Raw genomic sequence first — 24,730 nt, 5'->3', positions numbered from 1 at the left:
TTATAGTTGTTCGGTCATTGTGACCTATGTTCACTCCTGATTCCTCTTTACTCAAGGCTACCGGCTTCCACTACCGACCTTCTTTCCAATGGGTGAAGATCAACTATCCTTACAATTCTTTCTCCTTTTTACAAGTTCAAGAGAGAACCTTTACACCCTTCTATTACAAGTATTCCCTCACACTCTCCTTTAGAATAACCTATAAGCATATGGAGGAGAGAACATAACTTTCTAATAGAGTTTGCAATATTAGAATCATAGAGTTTTGGTTCTACTTTCGTGCTCTATCAAGCAGGAAAGATTGAGGTATTTATAGTCTCCAAATGGATTTAAATTTAGAGTCAAAACGATCTCATCCCAGGTTTTCGGGGTACTAACAATACCATCGTATGCCAAACTAACAACTAGTAGTACCATCGCCTATTCAATACGATAATATTTGATAAATTCAAGATTATATATTTAATATATATAAAAAAGCTATAAGCTCAAGAACATTCGACATAAATGTAGTTAAATCATTTCTCATATAATTTATTTTTAATTCTATTTCTTTTTAGTTTAACTCATTTAAAATTTATGATAATAAAATTAAAGATAAATGAAACTTAAATGAGCTAACTAATATATGTATTTAGAAAGAATTAAAACTAAAATAAGAAAAACTCATAATATTTTGGGTACTACTAAATAAGTGGGTAACAATAAAAAAAAGCTAAAACGTAAATGACATAGGAGTGCTTGATTTGCTAGAATATGCTCATATGGACCTTGCTGATACTATGATATATTTTTCAGCCCATAATGTTGCCTCATAATTTTCAACTCAGCCCGCTCAATTATGATAGCTCATGAGCATATTCCCTATACAAAGTTAAAGTTATTTTCAAGATACTTTTCTTCATGGCTAAGGAACGCATTAAAGGAGTTAGTTATCAGCTATAAGACACTTAATCTCATAATTCTCTACGCATAAAGGGTTGTTTCATGCATTAATATTTATTTTGGTGTTCTAGGGTTAGAAATTTTTTTTTTTCAAAAACTGATATATTGGCAAAAGCTCTCTTGGAGTTCTCTATTAAACTCTATATCTCTTATATGCTTCCTTGAGTGGTGAGTCTTTTATTTTTCAGTTCTGTATCCTTATTTAATTTCTTTGGGATGGTGAACTTTTTATATCATTTTGTAATTTTAAACTTGGTGGTGAGCTATTTTTTAATTTTATTGAAGTATTATTGTGAGTTCATTCCTTTTCTATCTGAAAAACTTATTCTAACAAATACAACTGTACTATCAATTTTTCTATCAAAATATCTTATGCTTTATCCCTCTCATTCTGCATCACCCCCTATATTAGTAAATCACCTGAGTTTATAAATACTATATAAGCTCATAAAAGAAAATTCTTCATAATAAAGTGGTAAGAAGGTTATATGAAGTTATAAAGTTTGATTCAAAAAGGAAATATATAAGTCTTATTTTTGTATGTTTAGAATCAAGCATTACTAAAGTCATTTTCTATTACTTAGTAGATTGATACTAATGTTTCAACTTATATTATCAATAATATAGATTCATTTTAATATGGAACCAAAAGAGTATGAAATATTCATTATTATATAGGTTCATCTTAAAACAAAAGTAATAGTAGTTAATACTTATCGCCTAAATCTTAAGGATTTATAATATAAACATACAACTCTAGAAATTTAGTTTATTTATTTAGAATTGTTAGGATATTATTTTGATTATAAACTTAGTATATTTATGATTCAATAAAAATTAAGTTTTGAATTATGTATGATGGTTTTTGCAGAATTATTGTGAATCTTGAGTTTACAATGATCCTACAAACAAATATTGAAATGAAATATAGTTTCATAAACTTATCAAGATTATATTTACATCAATGGATCATTTCATGTTTTTTGTTTTAGTGGAAAGAGATATTTTATGACTTTTATAAATTACTTATTAGGATATGACTATATATATCTAATTTATATAAGGTCTTAAGCTATTAACACATTTATATGTATATAAATGAAGTTAAAAGATAATTTGGATATAAGGGTTAAAATTATCAAATGTCATAAATTTTATAGTAGTTATAATAAATTCGATCATAATTTTAGTTTTTTTGTCAGATTCATATAAAAATAGGATATTTATGTTTAACAGGTTTTACCATATGTACCACAATAGAACGTGATTATTAAAAGGTAAAATCATACTCTTATGGATATGATTAGGAGCATACTAAATATGATTATGTATATCTTAAATAAGATTCCTAATAAGTCAATTCTATCAATTGGACCGTTAGGAAACCTAACTTTAGATATTTATATATTTATGATTAAATTATAGAGATAAGGGTCTTCAATTCACATAAAAATAAATTAGATTCAATGATTATTTTTAGATATTTTATTATTTATCTAAAAAAATTTAATGAGATATAACTTTTATTATCTTAATTATAGTAGAATTCGATACTACAATATTCTTAAAAACAAAAACAAATTAGTGAGAGCAAAAATTTTAAAATTTAATCTTGACATTAATAAAATATATGTTGATATTATTTTTATTCTTTTATATTCAGAAAATTATTATCTCTTAAATTACTAAATGATTGAATAAAATAAATATTAAAATAATATTAGTAAACTCTCATATAATATTAATATATGAAATTATAAAATAATTATAATCGATAGTTTTGAGAATATCTAATATTATATGATTGTTATATGTTATATCTACAAGAATCATTTAGGAATCAAAAAGATTTTTCATTATTTTCATAGGTTATAAAAGGTCCATATGATTTTAACATCACATATCTTAAATTTTATTTGAAAAATTATGATTTTGATACATATCCTAAATTCGATCTATTATTATTTGATTTTAATTTTTGATATTAATTTTTTTTACATAATAATAGTATAATCATGATTCATATGCTTATAATATGTACATAAAATATTTTAATATATAGTAATTTAAAAGAAGCTTTTTCTTAGAACATTTTTTGATGTGCTTTTTCTCACATTGGGTGTGTATTTGGATTTATAATCCATAAAAAAGATTGGTTGTCAAATTGACAAGAATTATGAAAACGAGATTCATCTGTGATGTGCATGATATTTGATTTCAGTACCTTGCTAGCGACATTTAAAATACGTCGAATCATATATCATGACATCAATATTTCGTCTAGGAATGATAATTGATCTGCATATGCATCAAAATTCTCTTACATTATTTTTTTGTGGAAATCAAACCACACTTAGGGTCATTTGATTGGTACTGAAATAACCGTATAAGGTTATCTTAATCCAACAAATTTGGATAACACGTTCCGTTAATTTGATTACTAATCAGCTAATAATTTTAATTATCTGAGTGGAAATCCAAAGCAACCGAGTATTTTCTTAGTGCATACACCTAAAAATCTTCCAAGTCAGCTCTAAACGGAACCTCAAATTTGGATCCGTTAAATTATCGGGTCTGATGTGAATCGAAGAACCTAGCACCTACTGCTCATTTTAAGATGCTTGGAGGAGTGACTGTTGTATCCGATCCGGCCAGCAGAATCTTCCGCCAACACGAGCGGCACCCGCGGAATCCGCTCCAAGGCTGAACAAAAGACACGCCGAATGACGTACGGTTTCGCCACCGACGACACGTGGAGTGGGACCTTCACGTCCCTCGGTGTGATGTACTGCGTGGTGTAGGTGCGACCGAGGGTGGCTTAATTTCCACGGGTTATTAACAGCTGGATGCGGAGAGCCAGCCACGTGTGTTTTGTCGCCCTCCAACGGCTGTCGGCACCACGTGGCAGCTCACGATTCGGAAGCATCTCCCCACGTGTGTATATATATATAATATATATTATTGTCGAAAAAAATATTCTTAAGATAAAGCTGAAATATATTATTTAAAATTTAAATGGTAAAAAAAATTGAATTGGTTAAGTGTATTTATTTTAATAAAAAAGAAGAAAAAATAATTGAAGTATAGAAAAGTAGATTACACATCATACGTGCTTCCAGTTTTGAGCAACACAAACGGAGCCCAATTCTGCTGCTGCATCATTCTTTCTTCAAAGCCATTTCCTACTGTGATGATGACTCGAAAGAGACGGACAGACGGACGTCTCTTTAGCCTCGCAATCTGTGAAGCTTCGTGGAACCTTTGTGAGCACCTTATCGTGCATGGGGGGGGAGTGGAAGGCGAAGAAGATGAGGCAGAGGGCTTATCTGGATATGCCTGCTGAGTTGGAGTTGCATCATGAGAGCATATTTCCGTGATGAGGATTTGTGCTGCAATGGGTTGCGAGTTAAGTGGGAGAGAAAGCCAAACAGAACATATTCCGATTTAACTTAAGCTGCTGCTGATTGGGGGTTGTCTTCGTTAACTCCTCAACTTGCATCTTGGAATGAGTCTTCCATTATTATTATTATTATTATCTTACTAAGACCACGGTTTTTGCTAATGAAGACTATCGTTACTATATTATACTGAGTGGCATCAATCCCCTTTAATTATATATATATATATATATATATATATATATATATATATATATATATATATAGTAATTAAAGTAAGATTACTTCTTTACGACTTATTAAATCTCTTTTTTTAATTAATATATATTTTTAGAATAATTTTTTTATTGTCATGCATGGCATCATCCATGGCTTGCCATGCCATGACAACGCCATGCATCGCATCATAAGTTCATATAAATTTTGTACCCCCTGACGTTGCCATGGATAAGAGAGAGAGAGAGAGAGAGAGATGGGGAGCTACTGCTCTGAAGCAGAGTGCCCTGTCTCGAACGATGACCCTAAGCCCAGGAGAGCGAGTAAGAAGAAGAAGAAGAAGAAGAAGAAGAAGGGGCAGCGGAGGGCTCAAGAAGAGGAGGAGATGGAGGAGAATGGGAGGGATGGCAAGGCGTGGGAGGCGGCTTGGCCGCGAAGGAGTCGACAGGGCGGTGGCGGGGTGGTGATGTTGGAGGGATACGTGGAGGCGGCGGAGGGGTTGGATCTGGGATCCGACGTAGGAGGAGATGGAGTGGGGCGGACGATGAGCCTGACGGACGACGACTTGGTGGAGCTCAAAGGGTGCCTGGACTTGGGGTTCGGATTTAGCTACCGCGAGATCCCGGAGCTATGCCACACGCTGCCGGCTCTGGAGCTTTGTTACTCCATGAGCCGGTCGTTGGAGGTCGATGGCGGCGATGCAGCGGCGGAGCCCTGTGCTGCCGCGGTCGCTTCCCTTCCCGTTTCTAACTGGAAGATCTCCAGTCCCGGTAAGATGAGATTTCTTTTTCTCTTTCCGATTCAAAGTTGTGTCCTTTTTGAACGATCTTTGCTGTTTTGTTTGAGATTCTGCGCAAAGAAATCAATTTGACTAGATATATTGAAGTGATTCATGAGGGGATCCTTCTCTGGAAGAACTACAAGCGAAAGACATTAGTTTTCGCCAAGGAATGACTTCATGCTGTCTACTATTGCAGGAATTCCTTTTCGTGGTGAACAATAAATGAAACATTTACTTTCAATTCACAAAATATTGATTAACTTTGTTGAAAGAGGGATTGATTTGGTGAGATTTCCTTTCAACAAACGAGATATTCATTCTTCTTTTCCAGAAATTGCTTACTTTTGTTCAAGAAAGGATAGGAATAATAACGAGCATACGGGGCTTTGGTTTTTTGAAGGAGTGTAAGAATTTAGACAACCGTAAAGGGAGAGAGAGAGAGAGAGAGTTTTTATGGAAGCAGTTCCTTCTTGACGGAGTCGAATAGTGCAACAATGAACTTTCCTTGATAAATTGTAGATAAAATGTGAAATCGAACCACTGAATTTTCTCTATCTGTGGATGCTGTGTGTGTTCTCTTCAGGATTTTGGTTGATTTTAGATATTTTTCGGCAACTACTGCATATCCAAACGTAATATATTCTCTTTTCCTTTCTGGAGAACCATTGACATGTAAACTTTTCCTGAACATTTCTATATCCTTTGCTCTTATTGTCTTGTTTCTGTTTTGTTCTTTTTCTTGTATTTTCTTGTTCTTATATCTAATAAATTCTTCTCTAGGGTCTTTTCGCTAGCCTTCTTCTCCTCAATCGTAAAAGAAGAGGAAAAAATATCCATTCTTTAGTCAACTTCGCTCGCGTAGCCTTTATCATTTACTTGATTTTCTATAGTCGATTACCACATACTTTTAGATATAGAAGCTAATTTTAAGGCGTGACATATTAGTACAAAAAATTCAATTAGTTTGATCGATATACATGATATATATGTTGGGAGTTAAATCCGGCACAGGTATAAATCCATTTAATTTCAATAGTGTTATTAGTTAGTTTGCTGGTAGTACAGTAGAAGTGAATTTATCATTCCTTTTCTGATCTCAATTTGCAGTAATAAAATAAATACCTAATTTGCACTCGAGCGATACTAAGCAAAACTACATAACTAGCTCTGTAGTTCACTTCTTAGTTTCCTTTTTGTTCTTTAGACTGGATGATTGATTCATAGATCATTTTCTTTTTTTTTCCTGTGTACTTCCAGGTGATCCTCCTGATGAAGTCAAAGCAAGGCTGAAGTTTTGGGCCCAAGCAGTGGCTTGCACTATAAGATTATGCAACTGATGGACCAGTAAGGGGTCAACCTTGGTGTTGGCAAAGTATTATCTTTGATGATCAGCCAATGGGACTTTGCAGAGCAAATTCTCTACTTGTGCCTTGTTGCTATATGCCTTCATAGATGCTCTGCGATTCTTCTCTTGCGAACAGCGCCGATGGAATCTGATGCAAAAGAAGCACAAGAGGCACAGAAGCATGTGTGAGGCCTGGATTGAATGATATTATCATGTGGATCTGCATTCATGTACCCAGAACTATGATGAACAAAACACTTTCCTTTCCTAAACTTCTGCAGTGTGGTGTTATTGTCTGTGGCAAATTGTTGTGGTAGAGCTGTTCAAGTAAGTCTATTTGTTCCACATGCACGCCATACCGGACAGAAGGGCATGAAGCTTAAGAATTGGATGCTAAACATCTGCTACTGAAGCAAATGAATTTAACTCTGCAGCTTACAAAAGTCATCTTCATTTCTGTCTACAGCAAAGGCAGGTTCTTTATGTGATTTCTTTTTGACATAAGGAGATCAAAATAAGAGTTTTTCTTCCTAGTGCAATTGTGATTGTGTTGCATTTGATGAAAATGTCAACTGAAGCAAATTTCTGCATTAGATATATGTAATTCATTTGTTGTTCATTCTGATATTTTTGTTTCCATGTCCCTGTTGCTATCAGTATCCATAGTCTTGTATTTTGCTCCCAAGTCTCCCATTTGCTTTCTTTCTGTATGAAAGATTTCCAAATCACTTAATTTGTGGATTTGGCATCTTAAGTCAAGCTAAATAGAATCTTTGGACTATATAAGACTATTGAGTGTAGTATAGAACACTTCTATAAGTAGTTTTGATCCTTTATATAATATTTATCCACTTGGATAGGTTTTTCATCTTACATATCTCTTACCAACTTGAGTTCAATGAGTGAAAGGTTATTTATGGGTTCTAAGAAAAGTTAATTAAGTCTTAGATAAAATGGACAGAGTAGCTTTCATATAAATATCAAATTTGAAAATATTATTATGAAAAACTCCTACTAAATAGTTCTGCCATCATTGATTACAGACATTATAATAGCTAATCTATCTCTAATCTATTATGCTTATTAAGAGAAGGATTAGTGATAAGAATTTAACCAAGTCTTGTCATATAGGTTTGACAAAATTGTATCACTGTCATACTTGCCATATTCCCTATTTTTGAAAATTTTCTTGGTGTTAGGAAATATCCTCAGAATTTTAACATAATAAATAATATAATTGCATTGCGGTTTGTAGAAAATCAAGAGATAATCCCTAATTGCTTGTAGAAAATTCTGATTTCATTACTCATATACAATTCATTTCATCTACCTGTGACTCATGATCAACTAACTCATATTAAATAAAAATAAAGTTCTATAGTAAGAGGCAGAACAAAAGCCTATTGCCACAAAAGCCAACATAATAGAGGCAAAAAATCAAAAGTTTACTTTGGATTGCTGAGCACAAGTATTTTTCCTAGTGATTACTAATCAACAAATGACATATGTTTAATAAGATTAAATGGACATTTAAACATAATAATACAATTTATTTCATATTTCATCATGTCAACATAGACTACCATAATTATCTATCTCAATATCAAGCAAGCAAATTTGCAAATGGAATTATAAGTGAAATTTCTACAAAAATGTTCACTTTACCTTCTTCAGACTTCATGATCTTCTCCCTTATGGCCACCCTCTCTTTCTTGCATGCAATGATGCGTTAAGCTCGGAGGGAGAAGTTGCTTCATCTCTGCAACGTTTGACGTCCTTGCCGTCGCTGCACAGTGGCCAGGGACTCGGTGCCAAACCAGCTTGGGACGGGGAGGACACTTGCTGCGTCGACCCCGTTGATCGACGACCCGGCGCTGGACTTCCTCGTGGAGGCCATGCAAACCCACAATAGCATCACCGATGAACTCTGATAGAAAATTACGATAAAATCACATATGGAATAAATTTAAAGATCGATCATAAATTTCTGATCTATGATTACGTGATTTAAATTATCGATCGAAGAAATCTCTCCTTTATATAAATATTCCTCCTCATCATCATTTTACAACATATTCCTCACTCACTTTTATATGGCATCAAAGCTTTTCTTATCTTCGCCGAGACTTCTCGTTCCTCGTTGTCTGATAAGAACAATCCCTCCTGTTCATTGATTACCATTGTCGGTTTCCTTCCTTGCTCGGTGTTATCTCTTATACATCAATACTGCTCACAGATCTGATATCAATCCAGTGGTTGCCCCTACATCTCTTCGAAGATTGTGCCCTGCTCACAAATTGTGACATACTCCGACACCTATTGGGTAGATCCTAGCCACGCCCGGAAGTTGGGATTGTCAGAGCTCCTACCGCTCCCCCCGTTATCGCCCAATAGGTCAGCAACGACACTTACCTCCACGAGGAGCACATTGCTGACCTCATCGCCATAGCTATTGTCGTGATTGGTGGAGTTTGCGCCAACACCCATCGGCTATGAGGCCGAGCACGATGGCACACCTAGGAGCCGTTAGTTGCAGTAGGAGATTTGACAATCAATTGATGGGCGCCAACGCAACGATAAAAAGTTAAAATTATCTTTTTATCTTTTATTTCCGTCAATATAACTAACATCGTCAGGATAATTAGATCTAAATATTTTACTTTCGTAACTATAATGATACCAATATAATTTTTAAAAATTATAAAAATCGAAACGCTAAAGATAGCTAACTACTATTGATAATATATATATATATATATATATATATATATATATATATATATATATATATATAGTCCCATGATTTATTCTGTCGGTTTGGAAATACTAAGCAATATATAAATGGACACAAGAAGCAATATGTAAATGGACAAACATGTTCACATCTCTATCATGATTTATGTGGCTCCATGTCTCATCTCATCTCTTATGAGAAAAAAATGATCGGGATGTTCCTATCTTTTTCTGGTGTTCTTTTTTTTATAAAATAAAAAATAATAAATGTACATAATCTTATTGCACTTGTGAAGAAAAGCATCTCCATGAGAAGAATCTTACTAAAAAAAGCGGACCTATATGCGGTTTCATTAATAGCATCTCCCTTATGAGAAGAATCTTACTAAAAAAAGGGGCCTATATGCGGTTTCATTAATATGAGGTCCATTTAATTAGTCTTACGATCATTTGTCTCTCCCTTAATTTATCGTCCAAAAAGGAATTTTTCCTGCTTTCCTACATACGTGAGGCACTTGGAATAACACGACTAATAGTTCACATGACAGAATAACGAGTGCATCTCAATTGGACTCTAATAACAGTTAAAAAGATGACATTCATTGTCGGAAGAAATTTGTGAACAAAGTAGATTCTGCATAGGGAAGTAATTTTTATTTATTGCTGCAGTAGCAAACTCAAGAGGAACGTATTACTAAATATCAACATATTTGGAGTGTCATAATTGCTTAATATCAACAATTTCAACACTGCTGATGCATTTAACTAACCTCTACTTGATTACCAACTTACTTCTTGTCATCACCTCCGAACTGTGTGGAGTTTCCATTCCAAAACATGTTCTTGTCGCCAGATGGATCATCATCATGCCTCAGAGTGTGGATATTACTGCCAAATTGTCTCGATGGGCTTGGCCTTACCCCGCCACTGGTATTATGAGAATCAGTGTTTTGGTTACTTTGGTCACTTGAAGAAGATAAGCGTCGAGGTGCTCCTGATAAATGATTCTGAATAGCAGGATTAGGACCTACAAAGAAGAGACAAGTGGATTAAGTCTAAAAGTTGCATTATCAGATCAATGGAAAACTACATCCTTTTCTACTGTATAATAGACCTATAATTAAAAATAAATGCAATGACAACTAGCAGTAGGGGGGTGTCAACAATACGGATCGCATTAAAAAAATGCATAACCTGTGAAATCAGTTGCATAGAAAGAATGCCAAATAAATAACATCTAAAACAGAGTTCAGATAATTTAAGAATACAGCAAATGTCAGTGTGAAAGGGCATTGAGGAGTGAGAGAACTCACGATACTGCCATAAGCCATCACTTTCTGCTGTTTCAGAATTTGCTGAGCTAGAATTTCCACCAAGATAGGATAATGGATTCACGTATGATAAGATCCTTTTAACATAATCAAAATATCCTCCCGTGTTCTCACTTGAAACAGTCCTAGTCACACCATTCTGACTGTCATTTGATGATGATTGACCCCTGGGAGCTCTGGTGCCTTGACGATGTGGAACAACTATTAATGCCTCCCGGCTAGCAAAGCCAAGTTCGGACAATGTTCTAGTCATGTCTGCATAAACATTCATGCATAAACATTTGACTTAAGAAAGATTTAAATCTCTCGATCCATATCCAAATAAAACAGACAGCAAGAAGGTGAACCATATGCAGAATAAAATCTCAAGAAACAAGGGAAAACAGATACCAATTATGATGAGGACATATACAGTAATAACCACAGAATTTTAGCAAGGTGGTTAAAACAAGGCATCCTATGGATGTACAAAACCTTGTGTGTGCTGTAGCTGGGGAAGGCATGGAAATGATACCATAATTCGCCAACTCATGAGTAGATTAGCATTAATCTTATAATCAGCATAAGATGATCACTTTTTGATGTCCTCTATCAGAATATCACCTTCCAAAATGCCAAAAGCTTTAACAGCAAAATATGGAGAAAATATTATGCAAGTAACAAAAAAAGTATATCAAGAATAATCCAAAATAACTGGAAAAACTGGTTTTCTTGGAAATTCATATCTCAAGGGCCATTGTGACCTAGGCTTCCAAGCAACATTCAAAATTGTGCCAACCAGAACCTTCAAAGGATGAAAAAGACTTTGAAAAAGAAATATCGGACATTTTGACATTCATAAAGTGAATTGATGAAACATGAAGGCCCTTATAGAGACTCAAGACTGCTTAAAGTTGCGACTGTTGAAACTTCAGCAGTCAAATAGAATGAAAAGATAGTAGTTACATAAAATTGGACTATTGGAGGGATAGTAGAAATTAGTAAATTACTGTGCCTCCATTTCTACTATTATGCCACCAATGACAAGCTTTTAACCTTTAGCATCCAGCCAACCACTTTTGCCCCTCTGAACTTCAACTTTATTCATCAATGATAGATTATTCATGAATGATAGATGTCCTACGCCAATTAAACATCAACTGTGTCTCTAAAGAGGAGTTAAGACGAAAAAAGAAAAGTATCCATCTATAAGCCACTCATCCTGATTAACAAGAAGCAAATCATAAAGTTGGTCCAACCAACCAGCAACAGCATGGAGGGTTCAAACTTGATCGTTAACAAGACTCAACATGTTTAGCAAAAATAAGTAGAAGGTCAAATATCAACGCAACTTCAAAGAGTTGAATACCTTCATCATTGAACAACTTTCTTGGATAAGGAACAGCCAGATTATATGAACCTACCATAGTATCCAGGTTCTCATCCACAAAGATTTTCACAGACCTCAAAGTATCAGCTAAAGTAAGTTTTGTCTGAAGACTGGTCCCATTTGGTATACGTATATTCAGATGCACATCTTTCGACTTTACAGCATCTGAAAAGCCACTTGATCCATCAACCTTTTTAGCTGGAGGAGTTTCCTCTTCTACTTCAGTAGTTATCTCAGAAGGTACTGGACCACATCTGGCCGACCTCGTGTCTGGCTCTGACTTAGTTGCAGCCTGGGTCATATCCATAGTTGAACATTCAACAGGGACATTGGAGTTAGCTGCATAACTGTAAGTTTCAGAATTCACATCACTGAGGATAGAAAGTGCTTCTCCAGCAATATTCCTGCTTGAACTTGAACCATCTATGCTTCCAATCTTCACATCATTAGGAGTATCCATTTGAGAACAAGTTTCTTCACCAAGCAGATTATCTTTCTGAAACACACAAATGACAAGTTAGAACTTCATGCAACACAAGGCAATAACATCACACTAATGTAAAAGATAAATAAAATTTACTTGACTATTTGATTCACCAAGCCTCTCATCCTCCAACTGCTGAGAATCAGTTAATGGTCTGGGTTCTGAATCTTGACCAGATTTAGCAGCTGAAGTTGATGGAACATTTAAATCAGAAGAGACTACTTGCTCAGATGAAACAGCATTAGGAGTAGAATTTAGAGGTTCAGGCTCTTTTGAAGCAAGTGCAGCCGTCAAAAGAGTCAGAGCTGCTTCCTGCAATCATTCAATGATTTAATGCCGTGACTTTTGCATGTTTTCTTAACAAAAATAGATTAAAATGTATCTAGCAGCAGATAGGAAAATGAGCATGTGTAGTAGAAAACCTGCATATGGAGTGCTGCCCAAGCCTTGTCAATATTCTCTATAAGATTTTCAATAGTAATGTAACCTTCTGAAAAATTAAAATACAAGACAAGCAAGCATTAGAATTAGTCACAGCATAAATTACTGTGTTGTCTCCTAAAAAAACCAACTAAATATTCATACCATAATGCCATAGCATAACACCGTTAAGTCCAATGGCACAGATGCTTGGTGTTGATTTCTGAGGATCTGAAAAAGGTTAAGCAAAATAGCACAAAGGTAGTCTGGATGTACAATGCTATACCACGGACATTGTTAGATAAAACATATGGAGGGCTCAACCTTTTCAATTAGAATATAGAGAAATCTTAAAAGGTAGATCACCCAAGTTAGTATACCTTTTTAAATACCAACATTATATCATTCACTGATTGCCACCAATATGAATCAAAAAAAGAATACCAGATATATTCAGATGGTCAAGTACCTTTCTCTTCTTTATCTACTTCCTATCTCATGATCTAAGCCTTGGAGGAACCATAGCCATCTAAAACTTCAAAAACCACCAACCAGCAAATCGAAGGGAGGAAGGGTCACTGAATGAGAGGGATTAATGGCCTGTCAGATCCGATAGGTGGTGGCAAGATGAGGAAGGTGGAAGATGAGAAAGGTAGCAGAGAAGATCACTGATGGATCAGAAAGGGAGAGAATTTCTCACTTGAATGGGGGAGATCAAGAGGCATAAGATCTGATGAACAATGATTTAATGGTGGTGGTTGGAGCTTTTAGATTGTTTCAAGTAGTTTCACTTGAAACTAGTCAAGTTTCAGACTGAAAAATAGCCCAGTATCGAAAAAAACCAGGTAACATCCTAGACTTTCAATTGATTTGGATAAAATTAGGCGGGTTCCTACTTTTCCTATATTAATTGGCATCCAGGAAAAATAGAATCTCACCTGATTTGGACAATATATGGAGAGTCTTTTTCGAGTTTGAATAAGCAAACATGCTTCTGTACTTTCCCATGGAATGAATTGCAAAACAAAGAGAAAAAAATACATATAAAAACTGGCAAAAGTGTTTTCTGAAAATAAACACACCTTAAAACATTTGAAAAGTTTTTTCTTTTGGTATCCCAAGAGAAATATAAATAAAGAAAGCTTTATAGAGTAACAATCATAAGGCTCTTGCCTATGGGATGTCAGACAACAAAATGTTTGTTAATCAGGATGATTCACACGTTACAGTGCACTACAATGCAAGATTTAGATTATTCTGTTATCTGAAACTTTTATTATGCATCTCTACCGTTAACTAATCTGAATCTTTGACAGCCACCGTGGAGATCCCCAACTTAAGAACCAAGATACCTTTGTAAAAAAAACAAAATCTGTTAACCTTTACCTTTCACATATCATGCCTTCTTCCACAGTTCAGTGGACTCATGCAAATTTACTGAGATCAAACTATTATTAGTCATTACAAGTTTTTTTCATTCCTTTTTCAGGTTCTCTACAATTTTAAGATCTGTCATCGGGTTGCTGCAACATGTTCTGGTATCAAACTCATCTTCCACTAAGTTAACTCAGTTGAACTTGATTATATACTAAGACAGCAAAGATTCAAGAAGGCATAAATTAAAGTCAACTCCACTCCTTGTGCTGCACAACTAATTACCAACTGATTAGCATCCATGATCATCAAGTCCTTAAAGATATGAGGCTTTCAGACAATTCAGAAGGTGAACCAAATAATGCTTACATGTGCAATATCAAATGTACAAACATGGTTTTTTGTCAGCTCAGATAATTATGCCACTATATAAATGTCAAACACTGTACACAACCTCTGAGGGTACATAAATATATATGTCAAGCTATTCATGAAAGTTCCAGCAAATAATCTTGCAATAACGTTAAGATAATAAAAAGTTGCCCAATAAGGATACAAATGGCAGAAAACTGTGATGCATCAAGACTTCCTGCTGTCAAGTGCAAAAATATGCAACATTTTGATATTGATTCAGCCACCTAATTGTGAATGTCAACCCCACAAGAAAAAGTAAGTGACATAAAGAAAGCAGTCAAATGTCTCAATTGCCCATTTTGCAAAATAGTATGGAAAACAATGACATACTCTTTCATCCAGCCATGTCTGATCCATTTTGACAGAATTTTCATCCGCTCCTGATAAGGAACCATGAAAATTTACAACATTAAACACAGGTGATAAATTATGGTTGTAAAGTAAGTCAATCGGTGTATTTTGTGAATAGATAATATTGGACTCATCAAATGCTTTTTAAGGTTCTATGCTTTATATTCCTTGTGCCAATCAGCTACAATCTTGCCTATCATGTGTTGGTTCCACTCTATGCGGATTATAGATCATGATTTTCGTTATCTTCTTAATGAATTTACAAATCATGGTAATTATATCTATTTACACTGTTGTGTATTGTGCCATTTTTATTCTATTGTATCAAATATTATATTCTTGTTTTCTATGCTATGAGATGATACGATATTCATTCATACTTGTTGTCATATTGGTTGCTTTTGGAATGCATAACAATATCTAGCTAGACCATTCAAATATATCATATGAGAATGAACTTTTCTTTTGATTGTGTTTCCAACTAAAATCTATTGAACATACTGAATGAGCATCTGATCCCCATTTTCGTTAATACCTAATAGTTTTACATGCACTATACAAGCAAGGATGGCTTCCTAAATCCTATTACAACTAGGAAAGTTTGTTCTATAGAACAAACATGCAATTATCCGTACCATACTGCACCACATAATCTCGAGAAGATGAATGACTCTATTTTCTTGAGTAATTAAAATGCCACAACTACACATGTCTAGTCAACAATGAACTCACCTGAAATATAGACCATGAAAAGTTTCTTTTGGTTCCTTGATTCATTAATTGCATCTGGAATGGAACCTTTATACGTGAAAGAATAACTGGATCTTTCCATCTTTTTCATCACCAAAGAACAAAGAGAAATAAAGTCAATAGAGAATACTAGAGTACAACTACTGAGATTCTTACTCATTAATAGGCGAAGAAAGATATGATTGTGAAATAGTTGTCAACAAAGAAGCAAATAACTTGCATAAATAACCTTGCCTTCGAAGAAATATCTGATAGATTCTCCAGAACAGAATGACTCTAGAATCAACAATGTGGAAAATGAGTTCAACTAAACAATATTTTTAACAAAAGGTTTCAGAAAGAAAAAAAATCTTAGTGAACTATGAGTTATATTTAAATTCAGAAGCATCTACTAGAATTAATGATATACTTGAATCATGTCCTAGTTTGAAGTTTGATTGAGACCGTCCAAATAACACCAAATTGCTATAAGATATAAATTACTTTGATCCCCTTTTTTATTAATTAGATAGCTAATATTGGGACTAAATTTGTAATTAATGATTATTTAGAAATTCTGGGAAAGAGTAGGTTCCTCCTAGGATTGGAACGTTTCAATAAAATTTAATTTATGACTCAAGAAGGGTTTGGCCTAGTTATCAAGTAAGCAGCTGTGGTATTTCTCATTCCTGACATCAATCTCCTTGTTAACCAACCTCTTAAAGAGCACAATTTATCAACTAAGAAGTTGGAGAAGGCTTTTTGTTGACAAAAAGGGTAAAGTCAAGAGAACATCTTTTCTAGGTGCCTTCAAGAAAACTTAGCAGCAGTCCCCGCTATATCCTATTCTTCCTATGTCCTCTAACTCTTTATTCTTATATTTACATTTTGTCTCATAATATCTATCGTGTAATGTCATCCCTGCCACTGCCATCGTTAAAGCTGAAACATCGCCTAGATGCTCTTTTGAAAAGCTCTCTTCAGCTTAACTAAATCTCAATCAGCATAACCCCTGATAAGTAGATATAATTCAAATGATCAACCTAGAACATATTTCAAATTATTCAGTCAGCATGGAATTTCAAAGCAAAATAGAGAGATCCTTCAGTGCCCTGGTCACTGAAAACTTCATCCATGTTCTTTTTCTTGAAATTAGTGGATGCCTGAGAAACATGCTAACAGATAGATGTAGTGTTTCCATTTATCATAAGTAGCTAAAACACTTGATTCACACACCCGTATAAAGACCAATACATTTGGTGCCGTGTAACATATAAGGAACCAACACATTCCATCAGGCAACACACGATTTGCGAGCCACCAGAATCTAGTGGTTCGCACTTCGCAGGATGTACCATTCAATAGAAAACAGGCGAAGAACAAGCCGAAACTTCCCATAGATACAAACCCGAGTCGACTCCAACATTAATTTCCTTCCAAGAATGAAAAAAACCCAACTCGGAACTCCAAATGGACCCAACAGAACAGAGGCAATCAAAAATTCACAGTATAAACGAAACCCTAGCCCCTCACGTTCAGATCCCACCTAGCGAAAGCACGATCGGAGCGGTCGCAAAACAGAATTCGAGGAAACGGACTCGAGTGGCGTACCTTAGGGAAAAGGATCTTCGAGGAGAAGAGATATATGCCGCGGAGGATCGGAGCAATTAGGGTTCTTGAGATGATCGCGGTCTGCCCTGGACTACAGTGGAGGGCAATCGCGCTCGGCTGCTGTCGTGTCTGTATTTATAGCTTAACGGGTTCACTTTTACATATCCGTCCTCCTCAAGTTGTAAAATGTCGTAATTGTCCCTATAAATTTTAGTATGCCATTAGTCGTCCCCTCTCCCATTAATATACGGTTTTTATCTACGAGCGCCCGCGTTTTGTCACTTTGACGTAAATACCCTTCATCCTCCATCCTCCACCTCCTCCGCCCCAACTTTGGCCGTCCCCTCCTCCCTTCCCCCTTCTCCTCCTCCTCCCATCTTCCCTCGTCGTCCGCCTTTCCTCGTCACTAACAATAAAATCAATAGTAGGGCTTATTTACTGGGGCCGAGATATGTTGAGGTTATTAGGATTTTAGGATAAAATCATTATTTTCTCCATCTTAGATCATATTTTGATTGATTTCAGCATCGGAGAAGCCTTGTGTTGCGATCCTCGACGTATCTGGCTCCATATTCCTCCTACATGGTTGGACCTGCTTCACTATACACAGACAGAACCAAATTAGATCTTAACAATTGACATTTCACTGCTAAGAAAAACATCTACAACTTGAAAGAACTAATTCTATTCAGAAATATCCAACATTTATCCTGCATGTGAAGCAAGAACAAGAATCAATCTGAAACAGAGGCTAGATTAATCTCTGCAATTAATTTCCTCCATGCATGTAGCATTACAAAGTTAGAGCATCTCAAAACACCGACAACCAACCCATGATGAGCTTCTGCGAGGCTGCCTCAGTTTGCTGTCAGGAGCAGCGCCTGCATGCAGGCAGCTCCAGGGATTGGCCGCCCACACGGCAGCGCATGCATGCATGCATGCATTTGCTTCGCCGCCACCGGAGGAGATGAGACGAGGCGGACTTGTGGCTTAGCGCCCTCGAGGCGATTCATTCATACGTTCATGTGTCTATCGAGAAGAGAAAACATGCAAGCCGGCAGAAACAAGGTCAATGCAGTTATGTTGCAGATCCTCTTCTTCATGAATTCAACCTTCTCTTCTCAAGCACGAGTAACAGGAATCACGGGAACACAGACTGCACTCTCGGTTGGTCGAGAGACAGAAACTAATGTCTCCACTCTCAGTTACCTCGTTCTCTGGATTCAGAATGCATGGTGCTAGAAAAAGTACTGGTGCTTCACCTTTTACTCTAAAACCTGTGTTCGATGATGAGTGTGCTACTGCAGATGATCAAGAGGCAAGTGTTTTGGATGATCAAACAAACAAAATTAACGACATTAATTTTGTTTCTGAGTAATAAGACAAAGTAATTCCTATATCACTTTGCAAACACCATCTTGTTCGAGGGGTTCATCATAAGCTAGCTCAGGTGTCCTTTTAGCCTCATTCCTCCTTTTATGGCAGTCATGCATGCCAACAAAGAAGACATCTTCTGCACCGTTCTCAAGAAAGGTAAATGCATGGGAAAGAACAACAGTCTCACGTAGTTTTAGATTGACCAAGCAAACAAAAATAATAGTACGAGCTGGAGATTCAAATGCGACTTGCTGCTTTGATATCCTGCTGAGTTTTTGGCTTCCTACAACAAGGCTTAGCCTAATAAATATTTGATTGTATTATAACACTAAACTCTGATAACTATAGAATTTGCTAGCGTTCATAGTAAAGACAGAAATCTGCCTTATACCATTTGCTGGTTTCATTTATGTTTCAGATTACCAAACTTCTACTTGAGAGTAAGATTTTATCCTTGATACTAATTTAATAGTTTGACCATATTTCTAATGTGTGAATATATTATCAAACTCATCATTTAAGCTGTGGATAATAAAACATTATGCCTCTCATAACAATAATACAGTGAACTGGTAAAGACAAAGCCTTGAAGTATAATGCAGATAAACTAGTAAAGCCCTAGCTGTAGGAATTATGTATGATGCATTTTGGATGTTTGACTTGCAGAATAACTCACATGGGAGGGACAAGATGCAAACCTAGAGGGTGATGTTAAAGCAAGTGTGGTAGCAACAATCAACTGCATGAAACATGCACCCATTAAGATTTAACTTGCAGTCCACTACTGCAGGCTCCCTCCTACCTGCAAGTGTATATATTGTCAAAGGATGAACCTTTGAAAACATCCAACTTGGCAGCTGAGACATGTGCATATAAAAGAAATCATGGTAGCTGGAATTCTAGCACTGATTCAGTCAACATGAGCACATGAAAGAAGCTCAAGTGTACCTCATCTCAGATATTGGAAAATGACCATTCTCTCTTAACATGACCAAATACAAAGCTCCTTAGCTATTATCATATCCATGCATCTGAAGCTCCCCAAAATTCACAGCAAGTGAGACATGATCACCACTCACAGGCCATAACCAAAACTTCAGGATAATGCAAATTGTCAGAAGAAGAGTTGCATTTGACAAAAACCAATTAGCTCTTCTTGGTTCTCTCTATCATCATCAGTATCGAGAACCCTTACAAGATATAAAGATAAGTCGAAGTCAGGATCAGCTAGCTAGAATATTCCTTTCTTTTCCTTAACCAGCCACATTCTTCCCCTTCTAATCACCAAAGCTTTGACCTAAGAATCATTCCATACTGTGAAAAGTGGAGCCCCATGGCAGACAGTCACATTGTTTCCTCCTGCTGAAGGAGCCTGCACTGTTGCAGGCATCCAGTTGTTGTACCCGTTGATCTGCTCATAGCCATTCTCTTTCACCATATTGCTACTGGTCGACTGCTGTGGCAGATAGTAAATGCTCCTCCCAGCGCAGGGATCACCAGCGGCCAACATATTCTCATAAGCCATTTGCTTCCCCTCACTCTCAGAATAGCTGTTACTGCCTTGATCTTTTTGATCCACCACCATTGTGCTTACCGGCATCACGTACCCACCGGTGCCATCCACATTATAGTTTCCGTTACTCCCTCCGACGTTTCCATTGTAGATGACTGCATTAGACCCCGTGCTATGATCCACCGAGGAGGACGATTCTAAGCTCATGAGGTTGTGGATCATAGATGGCTGGAAGAAGTTATGGGTGTTGCTCCCCAAGTTGAGATGCTGAAGTTCCTGCAAGCTATGAGCAGCAGCGACGATAGAATCTTGTTCCTGCTTGCACCACCCCCTGGGCTGCCCATAAGGATAGTGGAAGCTGAGGGACTGCGCCTGCTGGAAGGCGATGGTCGGCCAGCCATGGTGGTGGGAGCCGTAGCTGCTGATGGTATCGGTTAGATGGGACGTGATGCTACCATCATCGGTCATCCTGCCGTCGACGCTCGCCTCCGCGTGGTCGGAGATCTCTTTGAGGCGCTTGGCAGCTCCGCCAATAGGAAGCGTGCTGCTCTCGAGAATGGCTTTCACATCGTACCGGCTCATGTCGAAGTTGGTGACGGCATTGAGGCCTCGGAACTTTATCGCTGCGATGTCGTAGGCCTCTGCTGCTTCCTCTTGGGTGCCTGCACAAACGTCATCAAATCTACGTTCACAAGACACGCTGGTGTGCATTACCAGCACCGACGATAAGATTCTAAGCCTTAGTAGAGAACTTACTGAAGGTTCCCAGGTATAGATCTTTGTTTCCAGCTACCCTTCCTATCCTAGCTTGCCACCTTCCATGCTGATGATGTCTGTCAAGTTAATCATCTGATTTAGAATGGAACTCAGATGCAATTGAATTCTCAACGTAATCCAGTTAACAGTGTCAACGCAAAATACCTTGTCACTCCACGATATATAGAGGCACCACGCGAAAATCCACTACTCTTCCTGCATTTCAAGAACTCAGATTATACCAAATCATCTGAAGTTTTGGTCATCAAGTAATAAGAAGAGTTGGAGATATAACAGATGAATTAACAATCACATACTAACAGGAACCTAAAGCTACCTTCTTAGAGAGGCAACATACTCCTGCCTCGTCATATGCTTCATCTCCTCCAACTCTTTCTCGTAGTTGCTTATCTGGTAAGATGCAACACAGGCAATGAGAGAAGATGTAACACGTATCAATGCTGTTGTTCCAACCGGATTGACAAAGAGAAAGAACCTACAGGGAAATTGGTGGTGGTAGAAGTACCCCAGTACTTGAGAGCAGCCAAGTCGTATGCCCGAGCTGCCTTTTCTTCTTTGTCGTAGCCACCTGCTCCAATGGAGACCAGACATGAAGAGAAGCGATACTCGTGAGTGTACAGATATATATGCACTACAGAGACCAAAGACAACCTTCTTTCCTTACCTAGATAGACTGCATGCAGGAGGAATCCACCATGTACAGATCCGGAACATGACGATATCCCAGGAGATCAAGTAAAACGATGAGAAGCCAGCAACACTAAAAGCTCGACCTCGAGATAGACCAAACCTCGATACTAAGAGGCACATACCTTGTCGGCCCTTGCGAGTCTGTCCTTCTCTTCTGCAACTGTTATCCCATAGATGAGCCTCGTACCTGCCTGTCCATCTATGCCTGTGGAAGAGAAATCCTATAAGAGATCAAAGCATAAGCTAAGAATGAACTCTCATCTAGTGTATGTACTGAGAAGTTCCTTTTCATATCTACTAGCATTTGCTACAATCATCCATCAAATGTGACTACAAAAGCACGTTTTCAAGTGAAGGATTGCATGGTGAACCTTGTAACTCCCCGGTATATCGAAGTCCTTTGACCAAACGTGTCGATAGATTTCCTTGGCACTGCCTCCATCGCGCCGCTCTGGGCATCAAGGCCACTCCCATTACCATCCTTCTGCTTATTCTCTGACGTTGAGCTCTCCCCTCCCCCACTTACAGCCGCTGCCAAGAGCGGCAACGGGGAGCTGGATTGCGACCCAGTACTCATCGACAGTGACAAGCTCTGTGAACTCGTCAATGTCCCGCCTACGTTCCCCGCCACCGCACCTCCAACACCACTGTTCATGTTGCTGCAGCCCGCTTCGTCGCTTCCATTTCCTTCCACCTGTGACGGTGGCGCCGGCTGGTTCCGTAACCAAGTCTTGATCACTGATAGCCCGATGGAGCTGCTGCTACATCCACCGTTGCTGCTCAGAAGCCCCCCACTGTTGCAACCATGGGAGTACATGTAGTCGCTCGGATTGTCGTAATTTCCGGCGATGGACGGGAGCTTCTGATTATGTTGCGCAAATGAGTGCCCACCGAGGAAGTCTTCAAGCTTAGGCTGTTGGTCGTCCATGGTGTTCTGGTTGCTACTTGACCCAACCAACATTGACAGCTCAGAAGAGCTTCCTTTATACTCTAGGCTCTTCATACTCCAATCTACAACGCCGCGGTTTTAGTTTCAACAACACCATAAGCTAGCTAACTCATGCAAGGAAGCAGTGAAAACCAATGCATCCGTACTGACCTTGGGAATGATGGCACGGCCGGTTAAGGGCTTCCAAGATGCCAAAAGACCCATCTGGCCTCAGAGTTGGGATGCCAAGGGGAGGCGTTGACGATGAGTCGGGGGAGAGGCCGTAGCAGTCGGCGGAGACCTCGTCGTCAGAGATGATGCCAGGAGAGGGGTGGATTCGCTGAGCCTGCGGAGGAGGGAGCTCCTGAGGGGACAGCGAGAAGCCTAACCAGTTGTTCATAGAGGCCGGTAAGAGAGCGAGCCCAGCTTGTGTGAAACGCAAACACAGATGTGGAGAAAGAGCGTCAAACCGGTGGGGGGGAAGGGTAGTAAAAGGGAAGGCTGCGGGGTCTGAAGAGAGAGAGAGACGGGTTTCAGCAGTGGAAAGTTAACAGGAGGGAGGAGAAGGAGAAGACGAGAAGCGGATAGTGCAATGATATGGGAATTAGAGAGAGAAAGCTGCGCATTGGGGGTCCGAAGAGGTGAAGAAGAAAGGAGGGTCAGAAGAACCTGAGGGAAGAAAGTAACATGTCATATTTATCTCCGTAAGCAAACAAACAAGAGGGCAGATGACAGCAAGGCTCGTTAAAGAGAAGACAGTGGAAAGATGGTTGTCAAGACTGTGTGAAATGGTGATGGTAAGTGTTCCTCAAAGTCTGCTGTGTAAATTTCTTTCGGCCTTTCACATCATCTCACCCTCTTTTTTGACCGATGCTACCTTAAACATACTCCCCCAAACACAAGAAGAAATCCCCTAAATCAACCTTTGTCAAGGGCAAGCCACCGGACTTCACACCTTGGACAGACTCCCTTAAAACTTGTACTCACTTCCTACCCATTTACTCAAGCCCAGGTTGGCCATCAGCTTCTCTCTCTCTCTCTCTCTCTCTCTCTCTCTCTCTCTCTATCGAAGGAGTGAAAGAGAGCAAAGAGAAGGGCTTGCGACCTGCTTCCTATAGAAGAACACGAACCCTTGTCTTCTGGTCAACAGAAACAAAAGAATGGAGCAAGGATGACCACAAAAGTAGTCGGCCACAATCTATAGATCCTGAAGGAATTTTACTTACTCAGCCCTACTTGCCATCTTTTTATCTCTCATCTCGCTATAAACAAATGGCATATTCCTCGATATGGACCTCTTTATCACGGTACGGAGGAGATAAATTAATCTTCCAGCTTTTATCTCAAGTTGGAAGCAGGAGAGAGACAAGATAAAAAAGAGCAGTTTTTCTTCGTCTTGGTTAGTGCACTGGCCTTGTTGAAAGTTTGACCGCCAAGAAGGGAATCAAACATGGTAAAACACATGGCATCTCTCTCCTCTTTCTCCTCCTCTGTTACAGTGTTCATATGCAAAGCCTGTGATCCACTGTAAAATACATTTAATGCCCCTCGGTAATCCAATCGTGATGATAGCCTAAGCAAGACTGGAGAGAGGGTGAAAAAATAATCACTGAGGAGGAGGAGGAGGAGGAGGATCCCAAAAGCCAAAGCCAAACAAGGAAGCAAGTGTAGGGTTCCCAGGCCGTCTCTCCGAGTTCTCTCTCTCTCTCTCACTCTCTCTCTCTCTCTCTCTCCACACATCTCTGCGCTCCCCCGCCCGAGACTTTTGTACGGGTGTGCGCTGCATGCGCGGTGTTCCCACGTGCCCACATGAGATGGTACTTGAGCTTGTACACTCGTGTCTCCCACCATTCCTTTTGCTGTGAGCGAGTGCATATGAGCGAGTGCATACAAAAATATCTTCACCCATGTACAATCTCCTGCTAGTGTACACGTCTTCGCACG

At 38.0% G+C, this 24,730-nt stretch overlaps 3 protein-coding genes across 4 annotated transcripts; 1 reads left to right on the top strand and 2 right to left on the bottom strand.

The window, feature by feature from the left end:
- The first annotated feature begins 4,798 nt into the window (after positions 1-4,798).
- On the top strand, positions 4,799-7,324 carry LOC135615559 (uncharacterized). Its single transcript, XM_065114214.1, has 2 exons — positions 4,799-5,329; positions 6,598-7,324. The coding sequence occupies exons 1-2, from the start codon at positions 4,816-4,818 to the stop codon at positions 6,675-6,677; spliced, it is 594 nt and encodes a 197-aa protein (XP_064970286.1). The 5' UTR covers positions 4,799-4,815; the 3' UTR covers positions 6,678-7,324.
- Positions 7,325-10,050: 2,726 nt separating this feature from the next.
- Positions 10,051-17,658, bottom strand: LOC135615558 (plant UBX domain-containing protein 11-like). 2 transcript variants are annotated; one of them, XM_065114211.1, is made up of 10 exons: positions 17,502-17,658; positions 15,894-15,993; positions 15,141-15,190; positions 14,953-15,034; positions 13,188-13,253; positions 13,025-13,092; positions 12,699-12,914; positions 12,098-12,614; positions 10,732-11,004; positions 10,051-10,445 (listed from the first exon to the last, which is right to left on the bottom strand). In XM_065114211.1, the coding sequence occupies exons 2-10, from the start codon at positions 15,991-15,993 to the stop codon at positions 10,207-10,209; spliced, it is 1,611 nt and encodes a 536-aa protein (XP_064970283.1). In that variant the 5' UTR covers positions 17,502-17,658; the 3' UTR covers positions 10,051-10,206. The 2 variants fall into 2 exon arrangements, with proteins under 2 accessions (XP_064970283.1, XP_064970285.1); XM_065114213.1 differs by lacking the exon at positions 17,502-17,658 and adding an exon at positions 16,141-16,165.
- Positions 17,659-19,414: 1,756 nt separating this feature from the next.
- On the bottom strand, positions 19,415-23,869 carry LOC103989329 (AP2-like ethylene-responsive transcription factor BBM). Its single transcript, XM_009408140.3, has 9 exons — positions 22,958-23,869; positions 22,230-22,869; positions 21,981-22,063; positions 21,833-21,841; positions 21,648-21,736; positions 21,485-21,558; positions 21,313-21,363; positions 21,148-21,224; positions 19,415-21,053 (listed from the first exon to the last, which is right to left on the bottom strand). The coding sequence occupies exons 1-9, from the start codon at positions 23,184-23,186 to the stop codon at positions 20,176-20,178; spliced, it is 2,130 nt and encodes a 709-aa protein (XP_009406415.2). The 5' UTR covers positions 23,187-23,869; the 3' UTR covers positions 19,415-20,175.
- Positions 23,870-24,730: the final 861 nt, after the last annotated feature.

Source organism: Musa acuminata, chromosome BXJ2-6 (assembly GCF_036884655.1).
Source record: "Musa acuminata AAA Group cultivar baxijiao chromosome BXJ2-6, Cavendish_Baxijiao_AAA, whole genome shotgun sequence".
Classification (NCBI taxonomy): Eukaryota; Viridiplantae; Streptophyta; class Magnoliopsida; order Zingiberales; family Musaceae; genus Musa; species Musa acuminata.
This window is presented reverse-complemented; position numbering and strand designations above follow the sequence as displayed.

Coding starts and splice junctions, on each gene's coding strand:
- LOC135615558 (XM_065114211.1), bottom strand. CDS start 15,993: ATGGAAAGATCCAGTTATTCTTTCACGTATAAAGGTTCCATTCCAGAT. Junction 13,093..13,187: donor TGTTATGCTATGGCATTATG/GTATGAATATTT, acceptor TTAATTTTTCAG/AAGGTTACATTACTATTGAA. Junction 12,615..12,698: donor TTGGTGAATCAAATAGTCAA/GTAAATTTTATT, acceptor TGTGTGTTTCAG/AAAGATAATCTGCTTGGTGA.
- LOC135615559 (XM_065114214.1), top strand. CDS start 4,816: ATGGGGAGCTACTGCTCTGAAGCAGAGTGCCCTGTCTCGAACGATGAC. Junction 5,330..6,597: donor CTGGAAGATCTCCAGTCCCG/GTAAGATGAGAT, acceptor GTGTACTTCCAG/GTGATCCTCCTGATGAAGTC.
- LOC103989329 (XM_009408140.3), bottom strand. CDS start 23,186: ATGAACAACTGGTTAGGCTTCTCGCTGTCCCCTCAGGAGCTCCCTCCT. Junction 22,064..22,229: donor ATATACCGGGGAGTTACAAG/GTTCACCATGCA, acceptor TCTCTTCCACAG/GCATAGATGGACAGGCAGGT. Junction 21,225..21,312: donor ATATATCGTGGAGTGACAAG/GTATTTTGCGTT, acceptor TTAACTTGACAG/ACATCATCAGCATGGAAGGT.